Genomic DNA, 23,254 nt, shown 5'->3' with positions numbered 1-23,254 from the left:
TATCAAAGGCATTTGACCAACTTATAATTGTTGGTTCGATTCAACGGATCTGATTAAACCGGGCACCAACCGCATGATGACACATGGCCCCTGTACCTACGAAGATGCACAAGCAAACACCGTCACATGGCGGGCCAGTCAAACTTCGGTGAATGACGAAGCTCCTAGCCATCACGGCATTTCTATCCAGCACGATACCTCTGGAGATCACACTGACCAATCTTACATAGTAATGGAGCTCTTGGGATAGAGCGGCATCAATACCTATCATGACACCACCATATGTGCGACATCCCGGCACCGGTCAGACTCATCACTACAACGACTGGACTTACGGGCAACACAAATACAAGCACCAATGCCAGCATTTGACATGGCATGCCACTTTCCCCCAAGTTACGGAACCTCCGTCTATAAAAGGGAAACCCGCACTCTAGGCAAAAGAGACGAAACCCCATGTACACAAATTCAGTTACACAAAACAAAATACATTTCACCGTGCTTAACTTCGTCTATTGCCTCGAGCTGACTTGAGTGCCGAAGGGGTTTTCATGGCGTTCCAACTCCGAGCATTCCCGACCCCAATTTGTGAGTGCAGGTAATCACGCAGATCACCCCACCGATCACCTCCCCGTTGGATCTAGACCAGGAGGGACCCATTCGTCCATTCGAGCAAATTTAAGCCGCAACATCTCTACAGCTATTAAATTCCTTATAGATATGAATTTCTTTACATTTGTTAAATAAGAGGATTTGCTAGGAAATTTCATGGTGAGGCATTCCGCAGGTGACTTTTGCATGAGAGGATAGCCACCTCACATGAATTAAATGAATGACAAAATCTGCTGATAGTGAGCCTGTGTGGCAGTTGTTTCAGGCAGAAGTCAGCCACAAAATGCGTTTATGCGAAATTCGCTAGCAATTCACATTAAAGACCATATATTTTCCTAGCAAAAGTAATTACAAATGATTTTTTTATATTTTGCATGAGTAATACTGGTGCATAACGCATTATGTTTTCTTATTCTTATTCTTTTTTGGGTAACAGGGTAAGACAATTCTTACCTAGTTTTCTTATTCTTCATATGCAACAGAACAAAAATATATGTTGGACTCCACCCATGTGATGTCATCATGATCCATGCCATTCATTGTGGAATCTCGTCTAGGGCCCACTCTTGAAATGGTCTTAATCATAGTAAGCTTCTACCGTAGATGATTGCAACGTTTTGCTCCTGTGATAAGTGAGACTTTACAACCCTGGTTTTGACAAATGCACCCTTGTTTTCTGTTTTTAAACTTCTTCCCCATTGGGTGCTATGAATCCACAACATATGCAGTCTACAGTTCTAGATAACGCGATTCCTTACTTTCCCATTTTTTGTTTGGCCATTGATGGATTTTTGGAAGTGTAATCGCCTCTCACATCCATTCCAATAGTGTAGAATGAAGAGTGGAGTGACATCATCAAAACAAGGTACCCCAAATCGCCTCTCACATCCCATTCCAATAGTCGGCTCTGTTCACTTGCGTTCCCGGGAAAGCAAATCCTTGGAAAACAACCTCTTTTTTCCTTGACAAGATAGAATTCTGGTGTTCACTTGCTTTCCTGAGAAAGTAATAAGCCTAAGTGAAAAATGTCAAATAATGACATGGAAATTGCTAAAAATGATGTGGAAATGTCTCTTTTCTCACAAGTGTGGGAAACTAAATCCCACTATTTTGGTCAGATTTATTTTCCCGAAAAAACTAGTGAAAAAAGGTGGGCAAGCAGTTTCTCGGGAAACTTTTTCCTGAACAATTCCTGCGCACGTGAGCAGGTGCGGGAAACCTTTTCCTACACAGTTTCTCTGGATTTCTTTTCCTAATGCCACGTCAGATTCCCGGGAAACCTTTTCTTTTCCTTTCCCGGGAAAACAAGTGAACAGAGCCAAAAGACCCCAAATCGAAAAAGTAAATGAATGTGGAAGGGGTTATAACTTATAAGGAATTGGACACACTCCCATTTCCAGCTAGCTTTCAAGGATGAGTTCTACCTGGACCTGGGTCTCAAGTCTCAACACCAGCAATATCAGTTGCAATTGACACACCCCCGAGTTTTTGGTCTATTAATGCCTCGTATATTTGTATTTATCTTTAAAACTGCTCGCCATTAGAGTTTAGAACTTAAAAAGTCTCAATGTGGAAGGAGGGGTCACTCCTAAAAAGTTTTAAAGTAAAAGAAAATTAAAACAGGAAAGAAGGATATCCATAGAAGATTAAGGGAGTGCCAATATCAACTTCCATTGGCTATAAATTGCTCTTCATTGAAAGGACCAGACTTCAGAGAGTACAAAGTGATCATGGGAAATTCGTTTCATCTGCTGTGTTCCATTGATGAGAGAACAAATTCAGAGATGAATAAAAGAGTTGTTTACTTTCAGTTCAAGTAATGTAGTGGTTTTTTTACACACTTTGAGAATCAATGACGTCTCAACTTCAAATTGCATTATCCAATAAGGGCACTGCAATGACTGATGGTTGACCAACCCATAAATAAAATAAAGAGAAATGTTAACCCTATGTGCCAATTATGTCAGCATGCTAATGGTTGGTGCAACCATGGTTTCAAATTTTGGTTTCGAACTGAAACTCAAAATTTCGGCCTAAATCCGACGAAATGATTAAAAAGAATATTTTGTTCCGAGCTGAAATTACTGAAATTTTGGTAATTTCGGTTGAATTTCTGGTAAATATTAAGTAATTAAAAAAATCAAGAATTTTGGTGAATTTCCTTTTGGAAAAAGCGAAGTTTTGACCGAAATTTCGGGACGAAATAATGTAATGTTTCGTGTATCCCCAATTTCGGTTTCGGGGTTGACCGAAACCCAAAATTTTGGTCCTAAATTTCGGTTCTTGGTTGAAATTTGAAACCATGGGTGCAGTTAGTGGGACTATTTCTGATGATACCCTTATCGGGTGTTTAGAACTAAGAAGATTTTCTCCTGCAGAACCAAGTTTCAGGTTCCACTAGGTCCTGCACATTTTTTCTTGAAAATGGTGAAAAACAATTTCATGTAAGGGTGTCAATTTTGGCTCGGGTCGGAAGCTCGGCTTGAATCCTTAACGAGCCGAGCCAAGCCGGCTTGCCAGGCTCGTTAAGCTTAACGAGCCGAGCCCGAGCTAGGCCAGGCTCGGCTCGGCTCGTTAAAGATTTAATATATGTATATTATATATAAATATATACACTAAAAGGGTTGTCTATGGAGTGACAGGGGGAGGCAAAATATGTCACTTCTTTTTTGGAACTCCATTTGTTACTTGGACCACCCCCCGTGGTGTAAAAAGAGTAGTCAAATTAGACTAGATAGGGCTGTCCAAGGACGATGAGGGGTGTGAATATATCATTGCCCTTAATACAAGCCAAGCTCGATAAGGCTCGTGAGCCGCTCGAGAGCTTGGCAGAGCCGAGCTTTTGAGCTTAACGAGCCGAGCCAGCTTTTGAGCTTAACGAGCCGAGCCGAGCCGAGTTGGGCGAAGCTCGGCTCGGCTCGTTTACACCCATGGAAAATGAAAAGATCTCCAAGCTTTCCAAACAGTCTCTCAAGCCATGCTTGGCAACCAAGAATTTTTTTTCCATGAAATATTAATTTGCCTCTCTCCCACTACTTGATAATCTAATATTTCAGGAAAAGACTTCCATGGCCGGCAAATATGTGGCCTTAGTGGTAAAGTTTGCAACAAACACGTAAAGCGTTAGTGTCCGGATAATATTTTTATAGGACTAAAGATGATGTGTTGTGTGGAACTCCTACTTCACTCTTTTGGCCAATTGCTCTGTTATGAATGATCTAGATTACTCATATAGAATTGCCTCATTCACATTAGTTATCAAAAGAGAAAATATTCTTTTAATAATCGGCTAATTCGCACTATCCTTACTAAGCATGACAGCGATGAGGCATGTTACTCCTTTTTTTCAACTCACATGGGTCAATTTTGTCAAAAGCCCTGGCTACTTTGGTCATTTTAAAAAGCTTATAGATGAGTAGCATGTCTTAACACACAACCGGGACAAGAAGGTCCCTTTCATTCAAGTACCCTTTTTAAGTGCATGCATTATACTGATTACAGTATAGAATGGGACATTGATATTGCCACCCACTCCTTTTGCTACATTTCTTACTCACCAATTTTCTGACTTGCCACTTGCCAGCATACACCGGTGGAGAATCATTGATTAAAAGCTTTCCCAGCCAATCGACTCACCTGAGTTGACTCGGTTATGGGTCTTGCTCTGCGGCTCTGTCTGGTCGATCAAGTCTTTTTTCCTTATCAATTATAGACGAGTTAACCACGCCTTTTTCCGAGTCTGAGTCCGAGTGAAAGTCTTGAAACGCATGTAAGCAATTATAAAAGAGATAGGTGGCGAGGACCAAAACAAAGGGATGGCATCACCTGTCATTCCTACGAAGTGGATAAATAGATGCTTTGTGATTGGTTTCCACCTAAAAGCGAAAGAGATAAAGACACGAAGAAATAAATGTAGCACACGTCATCCAATTCCTAGCCTTTAGATCAACCTTTTCAAGCTAGAAAAATATTTTTGACTCTTGGGACTTTTGTGGAATTTCCGCAGGAAACATACGTTTGGTTGATAATCCCAGGACCAAAATAACCCCAGAACCAAAATAACCCGGCACGAAACCTCAGGAAGGGGAAAAAAATACTCCCAGGAACCAAAACAATTCTAAGAACAAAAAATAAGCATGTACAAGAATATTTTTCTTCCCAACAGTTCAAGTAACCAAACAAATTTCCCACCATAGTCTGGTCAACCAAACATGTTTACCGGATACTTTTAGGGAGTTTTTTTTCTCACTAATCTCCCAGGAAAGAACCAAAAAAATTTCCGGCAACCAAACAGAGACCGTGAAGTCCAGTGTGGGCCATACCACCCTAACACCCTTGATATTTGATCCATCAGCAAACTGAAATGTGGTCTGCTGTTGGATCAAATATCAAGGCATGAAAACTTTTTGCCAAGCTTTTTTTCTCCCTGGACTGCGAGTAAAACTTTCTGACGGAATTTTTTTTTCTTGCTTGTTTTAGAGGGAAATGAGAAGATTATGGTTAATCTATGGTATATTAACATATATTGAAGTCACTACGGGTAAAAAATGAACAGAAATAGTTCAAGTTATCCTTTAATCCAGACTGTTCTTTGTAGGGCATAAGTTGGAAATCCAATGGCCAATTCGGATGCAAGTTTACATGTATTATTGGGAGGACAATTATTGCCTTTATATGACTTTGGAATCATCCATTTGTAGGTTCCAAATTGGGTAGTTAGAATTACAATCTATGTTTAGTGGTTCATTAGTTTGACTAAGGAGGTTTATTTTTAAATGAAATGTTAGAACACCGAGTTGTGTGTGTGTGTGTGTGAGAGAGAGAGAGAGGTTTGAGAGGGAGTGAAGGAAGAGAGGGTGAGAACTGAGCACAAGGATTAAGAAAAAAATCCAATACTCAAAACAAGTGTTTTTTTTTCCTTGTTTTTACCCACTCATCACCCTCTCCTTAGGCTCTGTCAACCCTCCATTCTCTATCCTCCCTACCCCGTCTCCTACCACCACTTGGTGTGTTCATGTAAAACTCTTTTTTTTTCACATGACAGAATTTTTTTTTTACCAAGCCTCCCGCTAAATTGAAACATATGTCTCATCTATCATGCCTCAAATTAATAATGGTAGTGCCAATGCGTGCCTATTAAAAGTTTATGAGCCAAATTCTTATTAAGAAGCTTGTGAGAGGTTGATGGTTGATTCTAGTGAATGAAGAAGGTGGATGAAAGAAGAGATGGACGCATCAACTTTAATAGAAGATGGAATTTGGTAGACCAATCAAGGAGCTCAGGGCAATCTATTCTAGATGTGTTACAAGCAGGGTTTTAAATTTGAACTGAAATCCGAAATTTCGGGTTTCGGTTGATAACAAAATCGAAATTGGGTAAAGTCGAAATGTTACTTTATTTTGACCGAAATTTCGGAATTTCAGGGATTTCATCCAAAAATCTGGATTTTTTGAAAACTATTTGATATAATCCCGAAATTTTAGCCGAAATTACCGAAAATTTTGGAAATTCCGATCGAAATAAATTGGGAGAACCGTTTATGGATTTCGTCTAATTTCGCCTGAAATTTCAGTGAGGACCGAACGTATTCCGAAACCGAAATTTAAATCCTTGGTTACAAGTTAAAAAGACTTGTAGGATAATTTTAAAAGATACAAAGCTGGGTTGGTGGTAAAGGAGTACGCTTAGAAATCACACATCAACTTTAATAAAATCTTCTTACATGTTGGGGTAGGACCTAATAATGTTGGGGCCCAAGAAATACATGATTTGGATCATCGAACAATGTGGGCCCTATTGTATCTTCTAAAAATAAATGTACGCGCATGTGGGAACACTATGTAAAAACTCTCAAATTGACAACTCAAAGCCTTCAATTTATGGCCTTTAAATTGACAACTCAAAGGCTTCAGGTGTTTTGGTAATCAAAACCACATTGGACCTTCATTAGAGGACTAATGAAACAAAAATCACCTATACTGGACAATGTTGAGTTTTATACCGGACCTGCGCGTAAATATAAGTACATGTAGTGGGTCCACATCCTTGGACGATTCAAACCATTCATTTGTTGGGCTCCGAATTAAATAGCCCCTGCCGCAAAATCATCTCCTTAGGATGATCCCAACCCTCCGATTTGTAGAGGGTTGTATGACATCCATTTTAAACCTCTACAGGTTAGAGTGTTAGAGTCGTCATATAGAGATGATTTTTGGGCATGGCCTATTTAAGTTGGGCCCAACAAATGATTGGCTTGGATCATCCAATAATTTGGCAGCATTGCATTTTCTTTTTGCTTTATTTGTAAGAACGGATGGACACTATTAAATCCTCCTACAATCGTAACCCTATCTTTTGTGGAGTTTTTCACGCCCTACAATATGGACGGCTAGGATCTTCATTTGTGAATGATTTTAAGTACATGGACTATTTATGGTTTCCATCTATGCTTTTGAGTGCTGGTATTTTGACATAGGTTTCCTTTTTGGGAGCAATTTTGAGCAAATATGGAATTCAAAACAGAGTAACTACTAATTTCTAGGATAATCAGATCTCCACTACTTGGGTGAAAATGTCTCTTGATATCTTTCTTATTAATCCACCTAATTTAAATAAGAAAGCAACAACTGATAGGAGAAGATTTACATGAGAAGATTACTTCTCTTTACAAGCAACTAACTAAACAAAGATGAGAACTTCCAAATAAGCTTACTATTATCCAGGAGGTGAAATTGGGAGAGAATAAAGGAAGCTGCAACTGCTTATTGAGTCAAGTCTTCAATGCTAATCCTAGAGAGTGAGAATCGTGTATGCCCAAGTAGATCTAGCACGTATCATATATATATTTTTCCCTTTGAAAACATAATCATTCATCATATGATATAGAAAAATATAGGTATAGTTCCTCCTTTAACTTACTGTACAAGGGAAAAATCATCTCTACCCTTCTACACCGATTAGAAATGACACTTACTATCCATGCAAATTAAAATTTATTTTACTATTTTATAATTTTAGCTTCTCCCAGTTTAGGGAGGCACCGACTGATGCAATTAATTTTTTAAAACTCAATGAAGGATTGAGAAACTTTTTTTTTTTTTTTTTAGATGGTAAAAATGAGAATATATTAAAAGACAAACCAAGATGGTTCTAGCAAATTACAGAAAGAGAAAAAAACGAAAATACAAAATCAAGGTAGGAGATAATCAAACCACTCCAAGCTAGACTTAGAAACACCAACCCTCAGGAGAAACTCAATAACACTTACTCAAAAAATTAAAATTTTATCACATAATCGAAAAATTAATTTATAAATTTATATTTTTGTCTTATTCACTTGAGGGTCTCGAGATTGCAGTTGACACAAAGTAGAAGTCCCTCTGATTGAGTATTCATAGCCATTTGATCAGTCAGCTTAATCTTTAACCATTTATTTGCAATCCATTGATTTGATAGTTCTGATCTTCAATAAAGACGAGTATTTTTTATTTCAGTATCGATGGTAGGGCCTACCATCTAAATGGTCTGGATTGCAAGAAAAATATTTCTTACAGAAAATTTTTTATTGGAAATTTTTTTATTTCCTAAGTTTAGAGGGAAATAATATGATTATGGTTAATTTTTTATTGGTTATTGAAGTTATTAACATAAATTCGAAGGTCTCAACAGGTAAAAACTAAAAAGAAGAAGAATAATTCAAGTTATCTTTTTTTTTTTTTTTTTTTCATGGTGTAAAAAAAAGTTCAGAACTTTAAGAAATATTTTTCCTTCTCAAACTTTTCCAAAAAAATTCCGTCAATCCAAAGAGTGCCAAAGTTTCAAATAATGTAACAACAAATTAGGGCGTGTGTGGAAACCCTAACTCTAACGGTCTAACCTTCAAATGCAGGGATTAGGATGGAGTGTGTAACTAATTAGGATCATCTAACTAATTCAACAAGGGATCTGCATTTCGCTGATGGGCTATTGCACGTGATAGCTCACTTTCAGCAGATTTTGTCTTCATTCACGAGGTGGCAGCTCTCTCATGCAAAAGCCCATCCGCGAAATCCCTTGTGCGAAAGAAGGAGATATGGATCATGATTTATGAACTGTATAACTAATTAGGAGCCCATCGACAAAATGCCTTTCTCTATCTCCTTAACTCTGTAAAAAACAATGTCATTAGTTATATGATCCTAATAAGGCGCGAAGAAGAAATTCCTACAATCGTGATTCGTGAAGTGAGTTAGTAAGCCATTCCATTTTTAGAGAGGAAACCCTAACCCTAACCCTAAGAAAAACCAAAACCCTAACTCAGAAGAAGAAACATGGAGATGGAGAAGAAATCAAAAGGGGAATTTCTCTCTGAAGACATAATCGACATTCAAATCCTTGCTCGCCTCCCTTTGAAATCTCTATTGAGATTCAAATCCGTATGCAAAAGGTGGAAAATACGAATCTCTAATACCTTGCCAACACCCCTAAACCTCATCTTTTGTGACTATAAAAATTGGTCATTCCTCCATGCTAATGGAAATCCTATCAACAAACCTGACTGTATGGGATTCTGTTATGATATCATTGCATCATGCAATGGATTGCTTGTCTTTTGTCATTCAATAAGTAGGAAAATCTGCATTTATAATCCTCAAACTAGAGAAATGGATTTCATCCCTGACCCTCCTTCTGAGGGCAAAGCATTAATCTATGCTGCAGGATTGGCTTTTGATCCTTCAGAACACTCTCCTTGTTATAAACTAGTTTTCCCTCTTGTTAAAGAGTACAGAGGCAAAACTGAAATGCACTTCCAAGTATTTTCTTCAGAGATGGGTAATTGGGAGGTATCTAGAGCAAAGATCATTGGCTCATTTTATCTTCCATTTAGACCATTTTCCATAGGTGGCCTTTTGTATTGGAAACCTTACCGTTCCTATCAAATTATGGAGTTTGACCCAGATGGAAATCGTGTGAGTCTCATCCCATTTATGTATTCTGGATTTTCCAATGAGTTTGACCCGTATGGAAATATTCAAATACTCATCCCATTTGAAGATGGTGCTGGGACAGAAGATAGAATTGCGATTGGGGAATGGGAAGGTAGGCTTGCTTTCACTATAATCAGAGACACGGAGATAGAGATATGGATCATGAATGAACATCGGCAATTTTCGAAGATGTATTCGATTGGATTGGATACAATACTTGGACATAGGGGTGTACACATTCGGAATCCATGGCCATTGCCCTGCGAGAGTGGAAATGTAGTGCTGTTTTGGATGAAAAGGACTGTCTTCTCTTATGATCCGGAGACAGGAGAGTTGAGAGAGTTCAAAATGCATAATATGATTAAGCATTGTTTTACCCCTTATAAAGATGTCCCTTATGAAGATCGCTGCCCTGACTTCATAATATGCAAGAAAAGTCAAGTTCCAATACCCAAGAAGGATAAGCCTAACAAACACTGTTAGTTTTCTCTCTTTCTTTAATCTTCTTGTTCTTCATGTTTTTATTGTGACCATTCAAAAGATATTTCCTTTTCTAACATCAATGATATGTACGTTTCTATTTATATAATTATTTTGTTGCAATTTCAATTTTGTTAGTGTATGAATAATTGTTTCAGAATTTTTCTATCCAACTTGTTTTTAAGAATCTTGCATTTCCTCAGACTACATGTCCCCAACCCCAACTGGACATAGAAGATTTCCTCAAACTGCATGCACAAACACCTCCCAGATTGAATTTGACTTGGATGCGATGGTGAGTGAAAGAACTATGGCTATTATGCCTTTCGTTGAGATTTGTGTCTTGTTTCTGTATTCGTTCGGGATTCCAGATGCGTACATTATAATATACCCAGTTTTTTTATGCATCTGGTTTAGAAACATATTATGTCATACTTTTGCATTCTGTGAATGAAAATCAACTCACTTGCGAAAGACAGGTGATGTAAAATAAATAATCTTATTCTGATTCGTGCACACTGAACTTTCATGTATGGAACTTTGCCTATTGTCTGATGCCATGTTCTCTTTGCTTCAGAATCTGTTATGTTTCTAATTCATCAGATTTATTTTGTCATTGTCAGTTCCAAAATTTCTTTTATGACTGGCATTTGAATTGGACCCTTATGATTGTTAATTATGATTGAAACCCGATTCATCGACTTATAAACATGGTCCATTTGATTCTTTTGTTGATGTCAAATTATCTGATTAAAACCATTTCTCTCATTTACTTGACTGAGAAGCTTGTACTATTGCTTTGTGGAATTGGTGCTTGAGGTAGTTCTAAACTCAGCGATGAGAAAAGCAAACTGGCGGTCAGAACCTGATGCCATGTTGAATGTCTGCAAATTTCCTTATGGAGAGCGATTTGAATTTGTTTGGTAGTATTATTAGACTTCAACATAACATTTCACTGTCTACATAATCACCGGTGATGTTGACTCGGTTCACTTTTAATCCCATTATTGGTAAGTTTTTTTTCCTTATGGATAGGTAAGCTAGCTTGAAGTTATGTTTTATTATGGGTTTTTTATGGATAGGTAAGCTATCTTGAAGTTAAGTATACTAATAAAAATATGTAGCTCATGGCACGCGCGATCTAAAAATCGTGTGTTCTTGGTATTTTCATATCCACACAGCTAATTTTGAATAATTTTGAGATTGTAACCGTTTGGCTGTGGATGATCTTCACACACCAAATTGCTTGCATCTCAGAAGAAAATTAAATATGCAGAACAAGATGGAAATTATGCTTTATTAGACAAAGGGAGGTCACATATGCGTGTAACTGTGTTTGTCTTGTAAAAAAAGACTGTAAGAAATAAAAGCATATTGGAATCCTTTGTCATAGAAATGCAAGAATTCATGTCTTTGGCATAGAAAATGAATGCATGACTCCATCTCTTTGGGATCTCGCACTGGATGGAAATTACTGCAAACCACAGAATCCATTTCTTTGGGATCTCACAATGGACAGAAATTACTCCAAATCACTGTCATATAAATTGATCATTTTTTTTTTGAATTGTGGAAAATTTCATTAAGAAAGGAAAGACAGCGGTGGTCAAACCAAGAAAGGTACATAAATAACAAAACAAAAGACAACAAAAGGAAATAAAAGCTCAAGAGGGAAGATAGTTAAACATCTCGAGTCCCTCCTTGTGAACATCCATTCTCTCTAATCTGTCTGCCGCTGAGTTAGCCGATCTCTAGACATGAAAGACCTGAGCGAATCTCCAAGGGGGAACAAGAGCGCCATGAAGCCAACAGATGACATTAGGGAGTCTCCCTCCACAATCACCTGATCCAAGGAGCCTCTATCCAAGCATTTTAACCCCTGATAGGTTGCTCGGACCTCCGCCTCACTAACATTTGAGATTCCGATGGATAATATATCGATCATTACTGTAAAAAATCCTCAGATGGATAATATCTTTATAAAAAGCAAAATAGCAATTTTAATGAACGCAAAATCCTGTACATTAGAGTATGAGCAATGGGTAGGCAATTTTGGCTAGGCGAGTTGTAGTTGTTTCTTCTTGGAAATTGCATCGAGAAGAAGAAATTACAAAGCTATATGTGCTGAATAAGCAACAAAATCAGTTAAACATAGAAAGATCCATCATTCTGTAGGAAAGAAAGCAAAATAAAGCGAAATCAAACCAGCAAAATAAATTTTGTAAATTTTTTCCATTCCATTTAAAAAAATTATTGATTATGATTGGTTGGACAAAATCCACTTTCACTATATAGGTCATATTTTCTTCATTCTCTCCATCACAATCCCCTCAAGATTCTCATCAGCCATTACTCTTTTTATTAACACTCGACCGTTGGCCTTAACTTCACAACTGAATTAATTCCCCCACATTAAAAACACTATAGCTCAGTGACAACTGTAAGAGATTATATAACAATCATTGTCATGAGAATAACGTAGTCTTATGAGATAGGATTGATCAAGACTCCAAAAAATTAATAAAAGCTGAAATATATGAGGTCCGCTTCAGTATTTTTTTTTTTTTGAAAGTAGGTCCGCTTCAGTATACCGCGCCTATGTACGACAGTTCATGTTATGGAAAGCAAGAACACAAGTAATGGCGACTCTTACATGGTACATATTCAAGAACAAAGGAATGGAGACTGTTACATAACACATGTTAGCTAAGTTTCAACTTAAATGTACATGGATTATACAGACATCAAAGTGATAAAATTTACGGAAAAAGAATTCATATATTGTGCAAATGGAAAGTTCTCCAGTTTCATGAGCTGTAATGAAGAATTCAACTCAATCAGCTACCAAAGAAAAGCCTTTTAAAGTCCTAAAAGAATGCTAGACATATCCTGTTTATACTCGAATCTCAAGTGTTCTTCCAAGACCGATTTATGGCAACACATTCTGTCATCTGTGGCCCTCATACTCGAGAACAAGTTCATAATATCCATTTTTGATATGGTTCTACATGACATCTATCAATATCTATCTATAATATATACTAGGCATGTTTCTTTGCATTGTCATTCACTTTTGTTCCCAGAAATTTTTTTATTGAAAAAATACAAAATTTAATAACAAGAAGAAAAGAGAGGGCTAGGAGTGAATCGAAAAGTACTAGCTCATCCTTGGACACTCCCTCCCTAGCCAGACGATCGGCCACTTGGTTAGCAGAGCCCCGAACGTGATGAAAGGACCAAGAAGATCTATCCATCCAATCAAACGTGATGAAAGGCCACTTGTTATTAATTTTTGTTTCTTCTTATCTGCTTTGTATCTTGACCACCTCGGTCTTTTTTTCAATAAAACCAGATACCATTATAAAAATAAAAGTTTTTCCCTTTCAAAATCGAATTTGTTGTTAATAATTCGGGTTTGTCGCCTTTACGGATTTGATTTTGCGGTCCGTTTGAGTTTGTCGCCCCTACTAAATCGATTTTGCCGCCTACTAATTAAATTCCCCACTTTCTGTTTGATTTTGACGATAAATTATCTCCCCCACCTCAAACCCCCGGTTTGAAAGGAAGCCCCTCCTACGGAAATGGTAATTTCCATTTGGAAACCCCCTTTTCACTCCAGTTTTCCTTTTTTGCCTCTATTAGAGAGGTCTGCCTATCCCATTGGCCACAACACCAATGGATCCCTTGCAATCCGAGTTGAATGGCAGCTCCAACCATGGCGACCGCTTGATGAACAAATGTGATTAGAGTCAGTAGATCAAGATCGCGGCCCATCCATTCGGCCAAATGAAGACCAGTGTTAAGGAACCCCCCTCCCTCTCATGTAGCATTGTCTCATCACTCTCCATGACTTTCTGCAATTCATACCCGCTACTAAAAGCCTAAAGCCCTCCCAAAATTTAACCCTAACTCTTCCGACCGTCCAATTCCATACCTGCCATCGATCCAATTTAGGGTTTCCAATCATCATCTTCTTCTCTTGCCGGACACCCCTTCAAAGCCTCTCTCAATACCACAGAATGCGATTCCACGGCATAGAGGCAATAGTTTCTGCTATCCTTTGCTGGGTTTGAAGTTACGGTGTAAGTGGCTTCAGCTGGAGAAAATCGAAGTTTGAAATCTGTGCTCATTTCTGACTCTGGGTACGCTCCGATGCTTCTCTCTCTATCTCTCTCTTTTACTTATTTTATGTAGAACATGGAGAACCTGCAAATAGCAGAGATGAATTCGGCGTGATTCGGGAAAGGAGGGCCTCTTGGGTTAGTGGAGTTTTGCCTTTTGCTATCTACTTCACTCTTTAAATCTTCGTAGCTTTTGATTTTTTTAATCTTTTAAATATTTCCTACCAAATTTCCTACGAGTTCAATTGATTCCCGTTTATGAATTTAGTAATTTTATATATAATTTTCTAGAGTATTTTGAGTGGAATTTGCACCAAATTTCCTTAGAATCAGCCACTTAAATGACGGATCTACACAAGCTGTCTTTGCACAAGACGAAGTTGAAATAATTGTGCACAACAACGTGTAATAATTGGCCAAAATACAATATAGCTTGCTTAACCTCAGATTTCACTATTTTGTGGGCCATCTCATTCACACTTCTGTGGATATCTGTGATTTGCATTCTCAATTGTGTAAATGATGTCTATGTTGTCTGCATTGGCCATTTGATAAATTTCCCCTTTTCCTCCTATTAATTTTTCAAGGATTTTTATGCAATTTGTTATCTTTGGCCATTTCTATTTCCCACTTAACAATTTCTGTATTTTTCTTCTATTTTATGGCAGCCAAAAAAACCAGCCGCACAAGAACCAACACCGCATGAAACCATCAATGTACCCATTTCACAACCCTAGGTTTTCTTTCTTGCTCTTTATCTTTTTCTAATGGGTTCGGAGCTGATCTCTACATTGATTGTTCCTTAGACTGATTTAATTCATGACATGTAAAGCATTTGCCAATTTCTATTAGAAATACTAGTGAAATAAATAATGAGTTATAGTTTGTCCATTGATTTAACCGATACTGTGGTGGAGCGAGTGTTAACTTTATGAGCATTGCTAACTTGCTACAACTACCATATCTAGAGGATAATGAAATTATGATGTGATCCTCAAAACATTATTTCATTTATGTTGTCAAATTTTTGGAGAGTTTCAAGCATTTATGGTTTGTTTTTTGGTAAATTTCTATCATTTTTAACTTACTGTCAATCAATGTTCAATTATATTGCTTAATACATTTTTCTATTTGAAAAAATTTAATGCTTCTTTTAATCAACCATTAATTTTTTCTTAGTCATCCCATGCATTGCGTGGGGTTTCTTACTAGTAACTTTCATAAATTCGTAAAGGGTTCAAATGGAAGGTGATCTGTGACCCAACATTTGGGCATGGGTTCAATTCCAGCATAACTATCAAATACTAAAAAAAGACAAATTAGGGAGAAACAATAAGAACTGATAATTGTACCTATGGCAAAGGATCTGTCATGACCTTTAAAAATAAATTCGAACTCAGTAAACAAATGGTTTCCACCAACTTGTCCATGTAGACAATGTCTGTTAACCTTGATGAGAAGTTCTTGGAGTACTGTCATTTATTCAAAAAAATTGAAGACATTAGTTGGTCTTCCTTGAGAGATTACTATGCCTTTATGAAATTTCCCGGTAGTTTAAGCATGCCTTGTGAAACTCCAATGCGTTGCCACCAGTCTTACGAAGCTCCACCATGTGGAGCAAAGGAGCCACCTCAAAGACCTGAGGAAAACAAATCAAATGCTTATAGTATTACTAGGTAAAATACTGTGATCCAACTTGCCCACCTTATGCGAGATCGGTCATGGTCAGAAGCAATTTACTTCTAATTGGGCATATAAAGATCTTCATAATACTGTATATATATTTTCAAAAAAAAAAAAAAAAACTATATATATAGTTTATAAATAGACAATTGTAGTAAGCATATAAATACCAAATGCACAATTGCCTGTAAATTCCCCGTTAATTCTGAAATATCAATAGCCAAGGATGTTTGCTGAGGAGGAGATAGAAAGGTGGTTTTATCATTGGGGAGAGACAGAGCACCCTGTCCCAATGGCTTCTGCCTTGCTTTTCCAAGCAATGTTGGGGCTTGGCAGTATGTCAAAGAAGATATTCTGAGATTCTTTAAAGAATTCTATGATGACTTAGAGTGAGACAGAGGAACAGCTGCAACCTTATGGCTTTAATTCCCAAAGTAAGAGGAGCTGTAACTGTAACCTACTACCGCCCCATAAGCTTAGTTCGTATCCTGTATAAGAGAGTGTTTAAAAATGTGGATGCGGCGCGGAACGCAGTCAAAGAAATTCCTATTCAACTCGGCACAATGCAGTAGAGTACTCAGTTGATGCGGCTGAGAACTCGGTTGACGTGGTCATAATTCGGGAGAGTCAAAGGAGTTTTTAAAAATGCCGATATAGAAAAGCATGAAACGTGGATGTGGCGCAACGCGGAATGCAGCCAAGGTAAAAGGAAGTCGACTCAGGGGTGTCGACACGGACGCGAGGGAGTGCTAAAACTATTGTATAAGGTACTAGCTAAATTTCTAGCGGAGCGGTTGTGCAAATTCCCAACCATAGAACTAGACACTTGGGTTAATTGGTCTCACATTGGCAACCTTTCTCTAAAGGGAATTTGTCTCCTGTCCTGGTTACATGTCAGCTATCTAACTCTTGAAACCTCTAGCATCCTTGGTTGTTGCTGATAGACTTAACACCCAAGGTTAAAGTAGCTGGATCATTACTGCCATTAGAAGCATCATTCTCCTTGAATGTCAAACCTCGATACAGTCCAAGTGTCAGTGTTTCTTACTGATCAAGATAACCCTTGCTAACCACAAACAGAGCTAGGAATTCATTTTCAACTCGAAGCTGTGTTTTGAATCAATTATAACTATTGCTAATGCCTAATATAATTGTCTCAGTTGTATAAACGTGATACAATACTGAATCGTGAACAGGTCCCCTAACAGGTTTCCCCACCCCTCTTCAAACTGTACTTTGTAGACCATAAATTGGAAATCCAATGTCCAATGGCATGCTGCTTAAGCAATCTTAACTATCAGATACACGTTTACATGTATTATTGGGTGGACAATTATTGGTTTACATGTATTATTGGGTGTACAATTATTGCCTCTATATAGCTTCGGATCATCCATTCGTAGCCTCCAGATTGGGCAGTTAGAATTACAATCTATGTTTAGTGGTTCATCAGTTTGCCTCTGTGTGTGTGTGTGTGTGTGTGTCTCTCTCTCTCTCTCTCTCTCTCTCTCTCGCTATACCTGAACTAAGGCAACTGGTGAGAGATTTATGATTTGTTGTTTGAATGGATCTCCCAATCTCCTTTTCAATATCCATCTACCCTAATTAAATTTAAGTTTGGGTTAGGAAAAGGGGAGTTATGTCTGCTATGCCGGAGCTCTGTGCTGCCGGAAGTGTTCGCCAATAGGTTCACAAAAGGCATTCTCCTGTCATTTTCCCCCAAAAAAAAAAATGCATTCTCCTGAACGAACGTCAGGTTCCTAACAACCCCAACACCACGACCATGGTTCTCAAAGTTCTAAGCCAACCAATCTTATCCGGGAGAATTCTTAAAGTTGAACCCATTTGATTGGAGCTCTTTGAATACAAATCTTGTCTTTAGAATTGAAGCTATTGCATATAGAAGTAATAACTGGTATATGAAGGACCCTATTTTGCTCGTTGCTTCTGTACGGATAACAGAAATGGTCTGTATACCTTTGTGGATTTTGTTGGTATAGAATGAATGGTCTGCATTGGTTTAGAAATGTTTCTTTGTGCCTTGTATGATTTGCACGCTTTATTGATAGGCATTTTCACGAACTAAGGACAAGCCCAAGGATATAATTTTTGTGCCTTCTACGATTTGGTCTCCCCTTTAAAATTGTTTTGGTGCTAGAATTTTACTGTGCCAAAGGGTTTGTTAAGCCAATATAAGAATAAGTAACATTATATTCAATGTGACTGTTTTTAGTTGTTTGTAACTTGCAAGTTTATCTTGGCCAACTACCTAAATGTGTTTTTGCTTACAATTCTAGTATAACTACACTGTTGTTTCTCTTGATTATATATGTCTGGTAACAACTTCATGTGGAAAGCTTGTCTGTGTTCCTATCTAACCTTCTATTCATTTTTTGCAGTTTTGATGAAGCCTTTAGTTTTCAATCTATTAGATCATCTTTTCTGGCTTTTTTGCACAAATCAGTCCTCTCTCCTGGTAAACTTTTGTTTTCTCAATTCATTAGAAATGACAAGGAACAAAGGTAGGGTCTTCTCCATTGTTGGATGCCAATTTGTAGGAGTGATTATCCAATAGAAGAGGATGATTAGGGTGGCTAGATTAAATTACTCTGCTGCATCTCTAATTTGAAAATGTCATCTGTATTCAGTCCTCCCCCTTTTCATTTTTCATTAACTAGTTATGAGTCTTATGACTAGACCCAAGATTCTAAGAAATTTATATTCATCATGCATATAGTTTGTCTGAATAAACGCTAAAATCTCCTTTCGCTGCATATGTTTAGGGATTTCCTAGGCAATTTTCGGAAATCCGTTTCTGGCCTCACTTTTGCGGCAAAGAGCTGCCACCTTGGATGAATTAAATGTATAAGACAAATTCTGCTAATAGGTGAGCATGTCTAGCTATTCTCTGCTGCAAAAGTGAGCCCTCAAAATTGCCTAGAAAAACCGTATTTTTTATTTTCTAATTTATATTTTATCATATATTGTACAAGGGAATGGCCCCTTTTTCTTCCCTGGGCCACCGCCTTGTAGTGTAAACGCGTGGTCATAAATACAGTAGAGGGGGCTAGCTGAGGGAAAATGGAGGGTAATTATATGATACCCATTGGACAATTTTGAGTTCTATATGGGGTCCGCACATCCATGCAAGTATATGCAGTGGGCTCACATAATTGGATGATCTAAGCCTTTTCATTTGTTGGGCTCAGAATTAAATAGGCCATGCCCAAATGTATGTCCTTGGTTTGATCCTAAGTCCTAACCCTCTACATCAGCCCCTCCGCAATCATTGATACACTGCTGCTGGGTGTCCCAAGTAATCCAAAGGGGCGGATATATGACTTCCCTAAAAAAAAGGTACGGCACTAATTTGTTGGGCCCAGGTTAGATAAGCCGTCTACCAAAAATCTTCAGCACAGGATAATCTAAACCCTCCAATTTGTTGGGGTTTCAATAGCTAGCCATCTATTTATGTTGGCGTTCAACATATTGTAGTTGGGGCCCAACAAATAAATGGCTTTGATCATCCAGTTATGTGGGTCTCACTGTACTTTTCCATCTCATGGAGATTCGCTGCGAGAGAAGTGGTATAAAAGAAAAGAGCTAAGGCTCATGGCAGTGCCAGTATCAGTAGCCAAAAACTAATTTTAAAAGTGCAAAATTAAGAGCGGAGTGTAATTATTGAAACGAGGGAATGTGGATTTAAATTCCATTGTTTTGATTGGATAATGCTAATAAGTTGGTGGGTGCTATTCGTTATTAAGAGAAAGTCTCTAGGCCCCACCTGTGGCACGTCTAAGTGATCCAAACCGTTGATTTTTGTAGTTATTTATTCTACACATGAGAGAGGGGGGCAGAAAAGGAAATGACATGCTAATAGGAAATCAAACCCGTTTGGATACCTCATGCTTTTGTATTTTGATTTGGATATGAGTTTTGGATACAAAACACATCAATCATCTTCATGATCATGTTTTAAGAAAGGGAGGGAGGGATCGCTGCTGCCGGAGCAACGTCGAGGAGCAGTAACGCTGACGGAAGTTGCCACAAATATTGATTTCCAAAGAATGTCTTGCAAAAAAGATTTGAAAATCGAAATTTTTTGCACTGTTGTAGCTGATTTGGAAATCTAAGGATTTGGTCCAGTTCAAAATATCAACTAAATCCAAATCTAAATCTTGCCGGCATCCAAATGTGGCCTAAAGGAAAGTGAAAATCAGAAAAGGAAATTAAGTAGGAATAAATCCGGGATCCATACAAAAATTAACGGTTTAGATCCATACAGAAAATCATCTGTATCTAAACCGTTAATTTTGTAGTCCTTTATCCTCAAATCAGAGAGACTTAAGCTGTATGGAAAACTTGGGCAGAAAAGGAAATTGAATGTTAATAGGATATCAAAGTATATAAAAAATTGGGAATCGTTACGTTTTTGGTGAGAATCAGAATAGCAAGTTAGTAGAGCAATAAATCCGGGATAAGAATAGCTCTGCTAATAACTCTCCTCTCCCACGTCAGCCTACTATTTTTCTCTTTTCTTCTTTTAATGGAAAGCCCAATCTCATAATCGAAGGAGAAACATGGAGACGCAGAAGAAATCAAAAGGAGTGTTCCTAAGTGAAGACATAATTGATGTTAATATCCTTCCTCTCCTCTCTGTTTAGTCTCTCTTCAGGTTAAATCCGTATGCCAAAGGTGGAAAACACAAATCTCTCGTATCTTGCCAACTCCCTCAAACCTCGTCCGTAACTATAGTAGAAATTTGACATTCCTCTCCGTTAATGGAAATCCCATGGGCGAACCAGACCTTTTTCTCTTGATTTTTTCCCCAGAGGATACTGTGAGATCATTTATCATAACCAAAGTAAAATCTACATATACAATCCTGTAACTAGAGAAGCTGATTTCATCCCTGAACCCCCTAGGATTTCTCTCTGGAGAATGTACAAATTACATGCTGCAGGATTGGCTTTCGACCCGTCTAAAACCCCTCCTTGTTATAAACTAGTTATCCCTTTTGATGAGGAGTGCAGTGACATATACAAACCTGCACTGAGCTTTCAAGTATTCTCTTCGGAGACGGGCGAGTGGAAGCTATCTAGAACTAAGATCATCTACACTGGGGAATTTTTTCTTGGTTTTCGAGCACTTTACGTAGGCGGCCTTTTGTATTGGAGACCTTATTATTCCAAAAACATTATCGAGTTCGACCCGGATGGAATTACTGCGAGTCTCATCCCATTTGAAGATGGAATGGTGACAGAAACTTTTATATTCCGATTGGAGAATGGGAAAATAGGCTTTCTTGCACTATAATCATAGGTAGAGAGATAGAGCTATGGATAATGAACGAACACAAACAATTTTTGAAGACGTAGTCGATTGGATTGAAGATAATACTCGAAGAGAGGCATATAAATATTCAGAAGCCAAGGCCATTGCGCTGTGAGGGTGGAAACGTGATGCTGTCTTGGATGGGATGGAAGGCCTCCTCTTATGATCCAAAAACAAGAGAATTGAGAGAGTTCCAAGTGCCTGACAAGATAAAGAGTTGTTTTCACGCTGTTGGAACTGGTTATGACACTTACAGACAATGCAGTCCTGTTGCTTTCTTCAGTAGCTTAATAGTATACAAGAAAAGTGTAGTTCCAGTACCCAAAATGAAAAGAGCCTAACAGCTAGGGGTGGCAAAATTGGCCGAACAGGAACCGAGTCGAAACCGAACCGAAAATTCGGTTTCAGTTTGGTTAAACCAAACCGATTCAAATTTCGGTTCGGTTCGGTTTGGGGATCAAACTGAACTGAAACCGAATATTTCCAATGATAATGAGTAAGGGGTGGCAAAATTGACAGAACCGAAGCGAAACCGAAGCGAAAATTCGGTTTCGGTTTGGGGAAACCGAACCATTGCCACCCCTAGTAACAGCCATAGTCAGTTCTTTGTTCTTCATGGTTTTATAGTGACCATTCAAAAAAAATTTCCTTGTCTAACATCAATGATATTTATTATCTTATATATATAAGTAAAGCGGAATCCTCTAGGCCGTGGTGCCACGTGTCAGCCCCTCCTCTATCCTGCAATTTTAAAAAGCCCTCTTTTATTCGGAAAAAAGCTATTTAATCTCATATTAAAAAGCTGATGTTGGTTGCAGTGGATATTATTTTATTTATTTTCTTTTCCTGGTTTATGACAGGTTGTTGTTGGGTTGTGCAATATCAGGTGATAAAATTCCAATGCCATTTTGTTTTCCCTTTATGAAGTTATATAGAGGGAGTGAGAGGTTGGTTAAATCAACTGATGGAGCTGTTGAGAAGAGAGAAGTGAAAATTCTTTCATTTTTAATTGCGTGGATTCCATTTAGATTTTGTGAATTGTTTCTTCCTTGCTTTATTTGGCTTAATGATTGATGCGTGTCGCGATAAACTTCTGTTAGTACTGCGACTTCCATGTTGATATGGTGAGCGGTTGAATCTTACTACCTTTTCATATTCGTATTTCACCTGGCCACCTGGGACTTCGCAGCATCTATTCCTCCCTAAAACCGAAATCTCAATGTCTCATTTAGTTGTTCTTACGCTAAAATTAGAGGTAGGGGATGAACATAGCCTTTCATTTTCTTTTGTATTTTGATTTTTTTTTTTCATTTTCTTCTATATTTATATCTTTGTTGTTGTTCTGCATTTCAGTAAGAATTTGGGTTATTTGTTTACGTCTTCATTTTTCATAATTTTAGGGTTTAGATGTTGGGGTTAGATTATATTGTTAACAGTGTCATATTTTTGTTATTGTTCTCTCCATTGGATTTAGGGTTATGGTTTTTTTTATGTTACGATTTATTTCTGATGGAATTAGGTTTTCCGTGTTATATGAAAGTGAGTATTTTTTTTCGCCAAAAAGTGTGACGTGAAAAATGTTTAGGGGTATTATAGTCCTTTATACCAACTTTATTTAACATAATACAACCTGCTGTATGGGATAAGTAACCAAGAATAACAATGACCATAAGATTAAAACCCTCTGCAAAATATTCTGAACACTCAGATTTCCATCCAACACTCTCTGGATAATGCCAATAATAGGGTGGTTATTCGGTTATAACCAAACCGAAATTTGATAACCGAAATAATTTCGGTTATCAAATTTCAGTAACCGAAGCCGAACCGAAATTTTTAAAAACCGAAACGATAAAACATTCGGTTATTTCGATTAACCGAATAGTGTGAGAAAAAGAGGGAAAAAAATAAAATCTCGGTTTCGATCGGAGGGCTAAGATCATCCAATCGAAATGATTTTTTAAGCACACCCTAATTAAGTTGTGATCAATTAAATGGACGGTTTTGATCATCCTACGGAGTGCCTATATAGCACTTCTTTTTAAAAAAATAATGGT

At 37.8% G+C, this 23,254-nt stretch overlaps 1 protein-coding gene across 2 annotated transcripts; it reads left to right on the top strand.

Annotated features, from left to right (window-relative positions):
* The first annotated feature begins 8,733 nt into the window (after positions 1–8,733).
* Positions 8,734–18,591, top strand: LOC143875890 (F-box protein At5g49610-like). Of its 2 annotated transcripts, none has more exons than XM_077377473.1 (4): positions 8,734–10,057; positions 10,263–10,354; positions 14,849–14,896; positions 18,263–18,591. In XM_077377473.1, exons 1-4 carry the CDS (start codon positions 8,923–8,925, stop codon positions 18,266–18,268), a joined length of 1,281 nt encoding a protein of 426 aa, XP_077233588.1. In that variant the 5' UTR covers positions 8,734–8,922; the 3' UTR covers positions 18,269–18,591. The 2 variants fall into 2 exon arrangements, with proteins under 2 accessions (XP_077233588.1, XP_077233587.1); XM_077377472.1 differs by having other exon boundaries at positions 14,849–14,917.
* The last annotated feature ends 4,663 nt before the right edge of the window (positions 18,592–23,254 follow it).

This window comes from Tasmannia lanceolata, unplaced genomic scaffold, assembly GCF_043159265.1.
Source record: "Tasmannia lanceolata isolate RefF3 unplaced genomic scaffold, GAP_Taslan_0.1 ptg000004l, whole genome shotgun sequence".
Taxonomy (NCBI): Eukaryota; Viridiplantae; Streptophyta; class Magnoliopsida; order Canellales; family Winteraceae; genus Tasmannia; species Tasmannia lanceolata.
This window is presented reverse-complemented; position numbering and strand designations above follow the sequence as displayed.